The sequence below is a fragment of the Halyomorpha halys genome, unplaced genomic scaffold (assembly GCF_000696795.3).
Source record: "Halyomorpha halys isolate HHAL.00 unplaced genomic scaffold, Hhal_1.1 Scaffold669.1, whole genome shotgun sequence".
Taxonomy (NCBI): Eukaryota; Metazoa; Arthropoda; class Insecta; order Hemiptera; family Pentatomidae; genus Halyomorpha; species Halyomorpha halys.
Genome location: NW_027107180.1, coordinates 513,992 through 527,522, shown reverse-complemented (window position 1 = coordinate 527,522; position 13,531 = coordinate 513,992). Strand labels below are relative to the sequence as shown.

The 13,531-nt window shown below is 27.4% G+C and overlaps 1 protein-coding gene across 2 annotated transcripts in view; it reads left to right on the top strand.

Moving 5' to 3' along the window:
- Hgsnat (Heparan-alpha-glucosaminide N-acetyltransferase) overlaps positions 1–13,531 on the top strand; it is a 32,243-nt gene that overhangs the window by 12,516 nt on the left and 6,196 nt on the right. For both annotated transcript variants that reach the window (XM_014427752.2, XM_014427754.3), the window contains exons 3-10: positions 8,270–8,513; positions 8,990–9,155; positions 10,387–10,494; positions 10,573–10,669; positions 11,413–11,577; positions 11,656–11,777; positions 12,181–12,353; positions 12,907–13,093. In XM_014427752.2, coding sequence (XP_014283238.1) covers positions 8,270–8,513; positions 8,990–9,155; positions 10,387–10,494; positions 10,573–10,669; positions 11,413–11,577; positions 11,656–11,777; positions 12,181–12,353; positions 12,907–13,093 — 1,262 coding nt within the window. The remainder of the gene's footprint in view (positions 1–8,269; positions 8,514–8,989; positions 9,156–10,386; positions 10,495–10,572; positions 10,670–11,412; positions 11,578–11,655; positions 11,778–12,180; positions 12,354–12,906; positions 13,094–13,531) is intronic.

Genomic DNA, 13,531 nt, shown 5'->3' with positions numbered 1-13,531 from the left:
AAACTTTCAAAAATTTTGAGAGCAGTTTTTTTTTTTTGTTTTTTTTTAGTTTTAGCAAGATGGACAATAAATATTTCTTATTAGTCTAGGCATTAGAACATACACCTGGAAACTTTTAGTATGTTGCGGTTTCATATTTTTGTGGATCCTGAACCAGAATTTAAGGTTTGCCATCTTAAGTTTTGTTTTCGGAGATATAGATAAAAAGACAAATAAATTAATCAATTTTCAGGTTATTTTCCATAACATAACAAAACAAAAAATAATAAAATAAATCAAATTATAATAAATTAAATCAATGTAAATTTCTGATATTTTTGTGCTGAATAAGTATTTCACCCCGGGGATGTTTAGGAGCATGTGATGCTTTTATCCTCGAGTTGAAGTAGCTCAATCCAACCTCCCGAAGGCAATACCACCTTGGTTTTCTATATCCTAAATCTCCTCACTCTTCGTTCATCCATCCACTCATTAAACACTAGATCCCAACCGATTGATGTATATATGCCCCCCTATAGAACCGTCTTATTTAGCAAATCCTTTGTCATACGTGCAACCTCGTTCTGGAATTTTCTTCTGATCTCCATTCACCAGTCCTCATCCATTCTTTCCTTTGAACAACGCCTATTCCTCTACTTATTGTATAACCAAACCTCCGCATCATTGTAGTCAAATAAATAGGCATATATTGATTAATATTATAAACAGTAGTTAAGCCAATACCCCAATGTAATTTCATTTTACTTACTGAAAACTTGCAAATGTATGCCAGGTAAAAATCTTAATGTATGAACCTAGTATTTATTCTTAGGGGACAAATGTCCCAGAATAAAATTATTTTTTCATTTCATGTTCTTTAATCCAACGGGGTCCAATGAAATGAGGACCAGATAGTAATTTCGGTGGAATTTTTTTGAAAAAGTTCGAAAAATTTGTTTATGGGATTTTTTTATATCGATTAAAATTTCCAATTTGCCATCGCGAATTTATTTTCGGAGAGAGAAATGCTTTATTTACAGGTTGAAATGCAAATATAGTGGCTTGCTATAACACACACACACAGCATTCTCATCTGTCTTAGAAGATAATACAACAAATAATATAAACGAAATATATTGCTACAATATTTACATTTAATTTTTATTTATTTCTTCTCCCTTTGTATTTTTTTTTAGTTATTAACGCTTTATACTTAATCCTCTCATTACATCGCACTCTACCATATCTCATATTCTTTTTTCCCGGTGATCTGTCGTAAATATTGAGTTGTATGTAAAAATGTAGAAACAAATGAATATAAAATAACAATAGGTAATAATGTTGACACCAAATGAATAGGTTAAAAATTAATAAATTTAAGAGAGATATAAGAAGTTTGAAACAAGTAAATAAGCTTACAATTTAATCATAAAAAAAAATTGCTTTATATTTTATTTGGGATTTATTTTTATAAGCAATCCTCCAGACCATGGGGACAGTAGGGGGCGGCTGCCCTTCCTCTATAAGTGACACAAAATTATTAATTTAATAAAAAATAATATTTTTTGCAATAAAATACTAATTACTAGTTAATAAAGCACTGGTTTCATTCGCCTTTTGCCTGCTGAAATGTGATAGCCTTACTGATTTTGGCTTGTCCCCCACCCGTAGTTTTGATCTTGGGTACGCCCTTGCTCGGGACCAAAAACTATTATGGAGTACAAAAATATAGAGAATTTACTCTTCTAATTTAATATAAGCTGATTTTTTTTTTAATATACTTTTCATATTATTATTAAGTTTATAAAAGTATTAATTTCATTAATAAAATAACAATATATAGTACATATAATATTCGATCATTGAGGAAAAAGTTAAAATTTGAGAAGATACTACTTACTTGATTTTTCATATTTCAGTAGGAAAAGATGAGGAGACAAATTTACAATTTGTGTTCGCCACCTTCAAAACATGAAGTGCAAATTATCAAAACTCCCCCAAAACGTCCCCTTTCTTTGAAGTTCCATTGGCTATATGACTATATGACGTCTGACGTTTATGCGGTAAGAATTTAAATAACGCTTGGGATCGAGATTTGCTATTTTTAACACTGCTCCAACCTATGTTGAGAAAGAAGTTGAACGGCCTTAAAATAATTGCCAACCATTCACTAATTTTAATTTCAAACTCTCCCCTCTTCAACCGCTAGTTTGTAATATTACCGGTTAAAGACTTTTTTTGTAAATTTGAAAATTTTTTAAAAAGGTTAAATAAATACAATATTTTTTTCTGCAAGGGAATTATTTCTCTTGGGCTGATAAACTAATTCTCAAAAATAGACAAACTGTATTTTAAATCTTTCAAGATGAAAAGAAATTTTTAAAATCTGGAATAACCCCAATCGTACAGAATTCTTGAGCATAATCATTGATATAACTTAAAGCTAAATTCACTAATTGAAAAAAAAAATTATCAAGAATGAATGTACCAAAGTAATTGGAAACTGAAATTTTTCTATATACTGGTCGTCTTAATGAATTCATTTGTTTAATAAAATATAATTTTTTTTTTATTATTTAATTTTTTTGTTTCTTTTATTTTCATTTCACCATAAACAAAGTTCATTGGTAATGAAGAATTTTCATTAATAAATAGATTTTATATTCTCTTATTTATTGTCTACTATTATAGTTATTTGTTACTTTTTTTTTTATGATTGTATCAATTTTCTTGCCCTGATGAAAGCTTTCTATTAGGCCGAAACTTCGCCGCACTTTAAATAAAAATTAAACTAACTTTGTATTTTCTTTATTGATCGCATACTCTACAAATTTCCTCTTGATTAGTTAAAGCATATATATATATAAATATAATGTTATTGTTTTTTTAGAAAAATCCCGGGTATATAGAAGTGCAAACAGAAATAATAATAATAAAATTAAAAAATACTGAATAGTAATTAAGATTTCAAACGAGCGTTCAAAGATACGGAAGTTTGTAACTGAAATTAGTTTCTTGTTCGTAATTATTTTGAGGTCGTTCATAATCTTTCACAATACTGACGCTTTGAGCAGTCTTGTATAAAAGATAGGAACTCCCGTTCCCACGCATAATTTAAGTTCTTAAACAAATTTCACTTAGTAAACGTCTGATGTCATAAGTAATCAAAAAAATATGTTGTCCACCTGATCAAAATAATTAGCAACTGCCATCGAAGCTTTTGAAAGTTGCTTGAATAAATAGTAGGCCAATGTCATCAAGTCGAAAATAAAGTTGTTTATATACGTAATATATACAATCCTTGTGTTATATAAACCTATAATTTGCCACTAGGTAATCCAAGGGAATATATTTAATGCATATATATCCCATACTCATTATAATTTATTTTTTTATAGGAGAATGTCGAAAAAAACATATATTTATATGTATATACGTACACATATACTTTTAAGTTATTTTCCAAGAAGAGTATAGGTGCTTTTATTTACTATTTCTATCTTGTTTATTCAGTCGTTTAGTGGACGTAATAGCCACAAATTTGACACAGACACGGGCAATGAATCCGATGTAACTTATTATGCAGAACAGATTTTTAAGACTGATTGTTTCATTTATTTCTAATAAGATTATTTTATTTCCATTAAATTAATCTAATAAGATGCTGCATCTATCATGCATATAAGGCTGTTTTAACATGACTTTTAACTACCATCGAACTACCGGGAGCATGCAGAGTAATAACCATTATAACCTGGGTCTGTTTTAAGCACGTTCTTTCATTACAAATCTTAAATTCCAATGATCATTCATTACATTTGTTTAATAATACTTTTTTAATTCAACTTAAGACTTTAAATTTTAAGAAATGTCAATGATAATACTCAAAAGTCTATGAGATATGATGGAAGATTGCTGATTGACCTGTGTGAATGAGTCTCACTCTGCCTTTGACTTTCTTGACCATCAAAACAGCCCTGCAATGTGGGGTGAAACGTTGGGTCATGTAAAAATAGTACATAATATTACTATTTGAGTTTAATTTGACCGCACCCAAACCATATTCCACATATTCTATGAGATATGCATTATTCGTGATTTTTTGTTAGCATTTTAAAAATTTCAATTATGATATTTCTTGTTATAATTTATAATATACATTTTGGCTTTTTTTGACAATTAATATGAAGATTGGGTTTCTACTCTGAGTACAATACCTTCGCACTTTATTTACACCATATCTAGCTCAAAATTATGCTTTATTTTACCCTGCTATACAATGTTATTAGGATTAATATAAAGATTGATATGTGTATGTGTTTTAGATGTTAACATCAAATGAAATTTAAAAAATATATCTGGACTTTTTTCAATTCGTTGTTATATATTGTTTGGTAGGAATTCATAGAAATAAAATTATGATGGTGAAAAATTTTACTCCATTTAACTACTTACATATCTAAATTTTTATAGTAACCAGAACAAAAATACGGTATAAAATACCAGTCACAAGTAGAGATGCCTTCCGTTTTTTGTGGTTGAACTACTCCAGTTAATTTGGTGTAAAACTGCAACATTTCTATACAAATTGCATTAAAAGACCTGATTATAGCTAACTTCATTTTTATTTAATGAACTAAATAAGAGAAATTTATTTCTATTAAATAACTTTATCGATACCAGGAAAATAAATAACTTAGAGATGAATTTATTTAAAAAATTAACTTTTGTAAAATCCTTGCACCCGAATGGCATTGCTTCAGGAGCAAAACCGAAATGTGCACTAGTTAGGACTATGACAGCTTGTAGTACATCCAACCCTCAACTCATCCACTTTATACATCCTGGTCCTGTTCAAGAGAGCACTGCTTAAACCGCAGCATCTGTCAAAATAATGGTGTTTCGTGTTTGTTGTACATTTTATTTCAAATAAATATTTTATTTTTACTACTATAGAGTAATTATGTTTTTCCTTTACAAATCTAAAGGGATTATGTGCTCATGTATACTAATGGAATAACTGGTACGGTAATGTTTCCTCTAACCCTAACATCTTCACTCATGAACTTTTACAGATAACAATGTAGCAACTTATGTATTATTTAATGCATTCTCTACACATTCAGAGAATCCTGAAAATAAAACGCTCTTATGCTAGCGCCCCTTAGAGTCCTGTGTATGCTGGTGTTTGGTCTGTGAAATGTTCTCAAATTTCAAAGTATTTTAACAAAGGATAATCTGTGGGCTGTGAGTGTTTAATAAGATTAGATATTCTTTTCAGAAATATTTTATAAAATAAAATTTTTATCACAAACTAATAAAAGAAATATATCTATCTTCAGCTTTTGAGATATTAATGTACTACCATAAATATTCTGCCCATGACTTTTGTTTAACTAGTTTTACTTATCTGCAATTAAAATTTCAAGAAACTTTTTTAAGTAATGGCCAAATGTCTTCTCAATTCTTTTTTATCCCTAATGTAGTATCAGAGGAATACTAATGTGGTTTATAAGAGACCCAGGAACTTCTCCAAAGGACTGAAATTTTTTTTTTTTACAAAGTTAAAACATGGTTATCATCTTCAGTTACCTGAGATAGTTAAATAGAACTACCAACTTGAGTGGCTTAAGTAAAGACACAAATAAACTACCACGTGGATCTGGGAGATCTACAATCACCAGTATCAGAGTACCACCAGTATTAATATAATATACTAATAAGGTTGAACAATTATATGCCATATCCAGAGACTGAAAGAATCCTTGGAGCTCAAGTGATACCATTTCTTGGAATTTGCTTCTTCGACACTTTAATAAATGATAAGGGCAGAATAAAATTAGTTTGCCTTCAAAAACATCAGAGACATTTGAAATGTCTTAGCAAATTATAATTAATTATCTGTAGCGTTGAACTGATGTAAACAGTTTAAACATATTCCGATACCAAGTTTACATTTCTGATTTTCTTGTTGTTAATACTTACCACTGTTTCAACTTAAATGAAGCCTTTGTCATATTTTTGTTTTATCAATTTTGAAGCTATTTAGTAATATCTTGATGTGACTAGGTTTTAATTGAATTGGTTATTTCAGAAATGATACATGTGCTTTTTTAGTTTGTTTTTTTAGTATTGATATATGTTTCTTTAATCTTTTATTACTTCTTTGTGTATTATATAATTTATATAAATATATATGTATATACGTTCATATAATGATCTTTTTGGTTTACATTTTTAAAATTATTACTCATTCAATGCTCCTTATTATTTCTTTTGGTTTGGTAATAGAAATGAAATATGTATTAATTCACTTCTTTGACAAAGAAATTTTTCTGCATAACTGTATACTGGATTGGTATTTGAAAAATAAACTTTCACTTTTTTCAAGTGAAGGCCACTTTGTGGAATCAACCAGTTTCCTTAAGCAATTATAAACAGTCTTAAGGACTTCAAGAATATCATTGGACAATATAAATATCTATGAATTAAAAAATGTTTACTATTTGAAAGTATAGGTCAAAACAACTTTCTATTGAATGATGTCAAGTGCCTGATAATAATGGAGATTCTTTAAAATAAGATTGATATCATTATAGTTAATTTCTAGTATATCTTTAAAATATTTTGAATTCCTATAATATTAATGTTTTATATATTTTATTTATCAAGGATTATTGTTAATAATTGATGAAGTGACTATTTAGTAAACAAGAATATTGACAACTTTCCTGTTCCTTTTCACATGAAGAAGGATCAAAACATGATTAATAAAATAAAACAAAATTTTAAAACCTTCTGCATTTATTTTGATAATAATATTCAAACCAATATAAAAGTAGGAATAAAAACCTTTAAACTTCTAAAAATCTTATATATTTACTACATGCGATGTTTTGGACCATTTATTGCTCTTGTTATATTAATATGATATAATAATTATTTTAATACCTGATCCTAATTCCAAAACTTACTAACCGATAAAAATACAGTGAAATGAAGTTTTGAAGTTTGGTACATTCATCATTTGTTGGTAGTTTTAGGAACTAAAAGATTTTTTTCCTAGTAAGTTTTCAAAGAACTTTTTTAGTTTTTAAATCTACCGACAGCTAATAAATGTATCAAACTTTAAGATTCACTTAAAACTCTACTTTAGATTAAAATTATGTTGTTACATTTATTTATGAATGTAATGTAATGTTCATTAAAAGTTGAATATGTAATATATTTTAAATTATAATATATGCTTGTTGAAATTTAAAGTTAATTTAAATGTTTGTTAAAATTTAAATTAAGACACATGTTTGTTTAATTTTCACTTAATGTTTATCCCGTGGGGAAAAGATTTATTGAGTAATTCATGCTGTAATATGGCAATAATGCTGCATATAATATAAAACCTGAAATATAAAATTTTGAAACTAAAAACAAGATACTAAGAACTTCAAAGAATAAAAGATTATTCATACGCGAGGTTTAATTTTATTTCCATCAGATAATCTAAACATTACAACAACAACATCACAGACAATCAAAGAATCAACACATTATTTATTTTTTTGCCACTTGCTTAAAATTAGACAAAAAATATATAGCTCCTTTTGTAACTTACTTAATAATTCAGTTAATTTTCATTCTAACTTAAGGCCAATAATTTACATTTTGATTAAATCTTAATTTTTAAAAGATCTGTCACTATTTACTATTAAAAAATTTAAATGACTACATTATTTGAAAAGTCTTCATTTTTTTCTGTGGTAATTGGTTTTTATATATTGCTTGCAAGAAAAGAGATACATCACTAAATTTTACAAGAGGAGCAAAAGAAAATATGACACAATCATTACAATCACTGTCTAATTGCAAACAGGAAAACTTTTGTAATTACAACTGTATATTTCACTGAAATATACATATACATACTCTTATAATTCTATCAGTTTAAATCATTTTTAAAAGCAAAGTGGTAATGTGCCATCTTTCAGTTTTGTAAATAACTATGCTTAAAATGTTTTCAGTAGGTAGTCACATTTAGGATAGAACTATTTCTGAAATAATATGCAAAAAAATTTTTTTTTACTTCTCTTTTGGGTGAGCAATCTCATCTCTAAGTCAGCAATGGCTTCTTGATTGGAATATATTTATTGATACGTAATTATTTCAATATGATATTTTTTCATTGAATCCATTCACCATAACTATATTTTTATTAATACTATTTATCTTTCTTTCTTATTTTCTGTACTTTTAGTAGTTTAACTGATTGAAATATTTTCTTTTTTTTTTTTAGTGTCCTTTTACCTATGTGAACTCAATAAATTATACTAGTTTAGAAAAAATTTCAACAAAATATGGATTATCATGGAGGGTTTACAGGGCTGGAGAAAATATTTCTAACACCTATCCTGATCCAGAATCATTAATCTGTGAAGTACGCCCAAAGAATTTGGGTGAATTTGGTGTATACCATTTAAACGTCAAAAATGAAACATGTGATATTTTTACTATTTCAGACCCTGTAAATATATACAAACGTAAGTATTAATTTTAATTTATAGATCTAATAATTTGTACTCAGTAAGATTTCAGGTACTTTAAAATGAAATAAAACAATTATAGATTTCCTAAAATGTTTGTTTCCTTGATAAAATAAGGAAAAAAATTGATTTTAGACGTGCTATTCACAAAATCTGGAGACCACAAAAATCAGTTTTAAAAATGTTTGTAATTTTCCCACTACATTATATAATCTAATTCCTCAAAGCTGACTTAATATCACTAAATATCCTTCTTTGAGGCTGGCCAAATCAAATTATACTTTCTATGAGTAAATTCTCCATATGTTATATTGATAAATATTGATGTTATGAGAGAGTCATTATAGAAGGAAGTAGAATCAAAATTATAAAACTATGGCCATTCTTGTATCCTCTCAAAAAAATATTCATATATGTGAATATATACTAGAACATAATTCAATTTACCCATATTTCATGGTTTTTTTTCTCAGCACTCCTGATAATATTGGCAGCTCTGTTGTTCTTGTGTCTCATCTGGAATCTGATTAGTTTAATTATTTCAAAATGTAGGACACCACAGGAATGGATGGGCGATGATGCCTCAATACCAGATCGTAAAAAGAAAGTAAGGATAAAAGCAATCGACACATTTAGGGGGTATGTTGCACAATTAGTCAAATAATAAATAAATAAAGTCATTAGTATTAATTATTTTCTATTAATCTTGACTAAGTTATTTGTATAATATTTTAATAATTTATTGGACAATTTCTTTCCACGTTATATTTTAAAATCAGAAATCATATGAGGTATCTAAACTTTGTTAAATCAAACTTAAAAGGTTTATAATAAAGTAGTAAGAATATTTTAACCTCTTATATTGTTCTGGGTTACTATCATTTTCAGTTTTGTTAACTACTTTCTTACAATTTTTTGTTTTTCAAGATTTGGTTGGAATTAGAACATATTTATATTTAGAATAGAACATTATAGATTATAGTGTGGAAACATTTTAATATAATATTATTGATGATAATCTAATCTTATATTGGAAAATAGGATCATTTGAGGTTATGGTGTTAAAGCATGTAATGGTAGCACTCTGTTCAGCTGTGGTCTGAATTGGACAGTAATTTGATTCAAATCTGTGAGGGTTGAACTTCATTTCATGGTAGACCCATGTAATAAATATCAACTTATCTGCTATAGATAGAAAAACTTTATTATCCATTGGTTAACCTGCCATAGTTAAAATAAGCTCTTTCAATCATTTAATATTCAATTTATCAGTCTTTGATACTTTGTTATGATTTTTAAATTTTTTCCTACTTACAAGAATGTCACTTATTTCTAATTATACCTAGCTAATTATGCTTTTTGTCAATAATCTGATAAAGTATTTATAACACTAATTTATTTTAATTTTATAAGTTGTATTTCTAAAATAGAATTTTTAATAATTCTATGAATCAATAGTCATTCTTGAATTTTAAAAGAATATTTCTCTGGAAATGTAATTTTTTGTAAATACATAATTATATATTTCGGAAATATCCAATGGCGTACCTAAGACGTAGTGCAGAAAAGGTCGTTTGCATCAGGCACTATGCATACGAATGCATAGAAGCATATTTTTAAAAATTTATTCAGATAACTAAATAGAAAAAAAAAACTTTTTATTTTAATCAAATGAGAGCATTACAATTTAGTGCTAAATATTGCTTAATTTTTAGATTTTTTTTTTTGGATGGGGTTGCCTCAAAAATAATTTTCTAGGGCACCAAAAATAAATTTGCCCGCAGTCCCAAAAGTCAACCATAGGTACGCCAGTGATAATATACTGAAATGTATTGTCTATTTGAAATTAATTAAAGTTATGTTCTTACAGAATATGTATTGCTCTGATGATATTTGTAAATAGTGGGGCCGGAGGTTACACAATTTTTGAGCACTCTACTTGGAATGGGCTTTATATGGCTGATACTCTGTTTCCATGGTAATTTTTGTTATATTATAAGAAGTTAAATCACTTGTTAGTTGTTAAATAAAGGATTTTTATGTCTTGATTTTCCAGGTTTATGTGGATCATGGGTGTGTGCATTCCAATTTCCATAAATTCACAACTAAAGAAGAAGGTCCCTAGAATTAAGATATTCCTCTCAGTTTTAAGGGTATATAAAATTTATAAAATTATAATGTAGGACATAAGTTACACATTTTTATAAATATTCAAAAATTAAAAAAAAATAAGAAAAAAGATACATTCATTATGAATAAACATTCAGAAATAATATAAAAAGAATAATTTTGCATAGATTCTGAGAATAATCTTTACTTTCTGAGCAAATATTACCTCTTAAATCCTTGTAGGCATATTTTTTATACAGTTTCCAACAATATCTTGTGTGATTTCTTTCTACATTGCCTGGTTAAATTCTTACTTATCTATTGTAAGTTATCAGAAGGGGTAATTTGTTTCTAGTCATTTTCCTAGATAATCTCAGAAATGTTCATTTCGAAACAGTATTTATTGATACCCAACTTAATTTATATCATTTAATTTTGTACTGTTGAGATATTAAAAATCTCTTTCCTCTAGATTCTATATTGTAAGACAGTAATTAAACAGCATCCTTATCTAATGCTTATTGTCACACAAGAATTACTGGTATGAATAAGAAAAATATTTTTGTAACAACAATTTTATGGAATATGTTGATTTTTCTTAAGTCTCTTAATTTTATAGCATTTAATTAAATATTAATTTGAGTGAAATTGCTTAGTAATTTTAAAAAACTTTTCAGTAGAAGTAATGTAAATTAACAAATAAATGTAACTTTAATATGATAGTTTTTTATTTATTTATTCTTCAATCTGCTAGTAGTTTATTGTATTATAAAATTATTAATTTCAGAGATCAATTTTATTATTTTTAATTGGCTTATCGCTGAACACAGTTGTGCCAGGTCCAGATTTAGAACATATCAGGATTTTTGGTGTTCTACAAAGATTTGGTGTTGTATATTTAGTTGTGGCGTCTCTTGTTACCTTTTTTATGATAAACATATCTTTTGGGAAAGTAAGTAGTTAGTATTTTTTATGTGTTATATTTTTATATGTATTTTTATTCAATGAAATCAATTTTTTATTTTTATAGGATGAACTGTTTCATGTGTTAAAAGATATTTTAAACCTTGCTTTTATTTGGGTTGCTATGGTATTTATTGTAGCACTTCATGTGTATTTGATGTTCTTCTATCAATATCCTGGCTGCCCAGCGTAAGTTATTATGTCTGTATAAATCTTATCTAATCTATTTTTTAAACAATATGTTCTCCAGACGTTGAATTATAATATAAAACGATACCTCACCTTCATAGAGCTATGGTTTATAGTGCAGCTCAGGTCAATGGTGAAAGGGTATAATTCAAAGCCCCAATATAATATTCATTTATAACATAATATTGGAAATTCAGTAGTTAACCAATCTAAATTTCAAATATCACTTTTTTTTTTTGTTGGGCTGATCAAACCATAGTTGAGCTTAATCCCATTATAGATTAATTATTAAACCCTTATCATTCATTGTGTGATTTACTATAACTAATTTATTAAAAAGTAATAATTGTATTGATGATTTTTATTTGTATTATTATTATTACCATAAATCAAACATTTACAGTGGTTATGTTGGTCCGGGAGGTGTTCAGTACAATAGTAAATTTGAAAAATGTACTGGAGGCTTCGCTGGGTACATTGACAAGATCATCCTGTTTGGTGAGGATCATCTGTACCAGAGGCTTGGTATAATGGAGGTCTACAAGACAGGGCCATTCGATCCTGAAGGGCCTTTTGGTAAATGATCATAATCTTTATCTTAATCACATCTTTTGTCTTTTATAGAACTTACTTCTCTTCATATAAGAAGTTCTAAGATTATAGTTAAATGTATTATTCTATTTTTCTTTTTATTCTTACGCAATATTGATTTTAACATTATATTAGTTTTTAAAGTTCAGTTGTTCTTGTAAGACTACTGTTTTATTTATAATTTATCTTTTTTCTAATTTACTATGTTTTAGGTTTTAGTTCATTAATTCACATTTGTGAAATTCCTTTTAATAAATTGAATTTTTTGAAATATAACAATACTTCAATTCTATAATTCAATAGCACAAAATATCTTTGGCAATCAACACCATTTATATCTCTTTTATTTCATTTTTGTTAAATATATTTATTTCCTCTCTTATTTCTGTAATTATATTCAGTCATCTTAAAAATTTGAATACTGATTCTATTGTTCCACTATTGTCTCTAAGAATCGCTGTATCAGACACATGTCTTTTGGCTACTTTTATGTTTTTCTTGAGTATCTTAAATGGTAATTAACTTTTTTGTTCTTCAGGATGCTTGATCTCAGTATTTCATGCCTTCCTTGGAGTGCAGGCAGGGGCTATAATAATCAGTTACTCTGATTGGAAGGCAAGGGCAAAAAGGTGGCTGATCTGGGGTGTAGTGACAGGAATTGCAGCTCTGGTCCTCTGCCAGGCCAGGACGGAAGGTGGATGGATACCTATCAACAAAAGTTTATGGTAAAAGCAATTCATCAATACAGATAGAGACCATTGACTAGACTGCATTGTTATGGTGTCATTTAAAAAAAATCCTCCCAATATTGAAATATTTAAATTTATAACTTAAAATTACGAAATATTCATTTTACATACAAATGATTAGATAAATATTATTTACCAGCATAATGTATTAATTATAATTTTTAATTTAGACTTATGAAAGAAATTATAACTTTTTATATGTAAAACATACACCATTTCTTTTATCCTCAAAATAATAATATTTTCTCCACACTACTGAAGTTAATCAACTTATTAAAAAATATTTTTCACAATATTCACATTTAATTCTTTAATTTCCAATGTCTCTGCTCTGTTGATGGTAACAGTTAACATTTCTTGATTTTATTTTACAAGAGATGTAAAATGTCACTACAATATATCGTTAAAAACTAT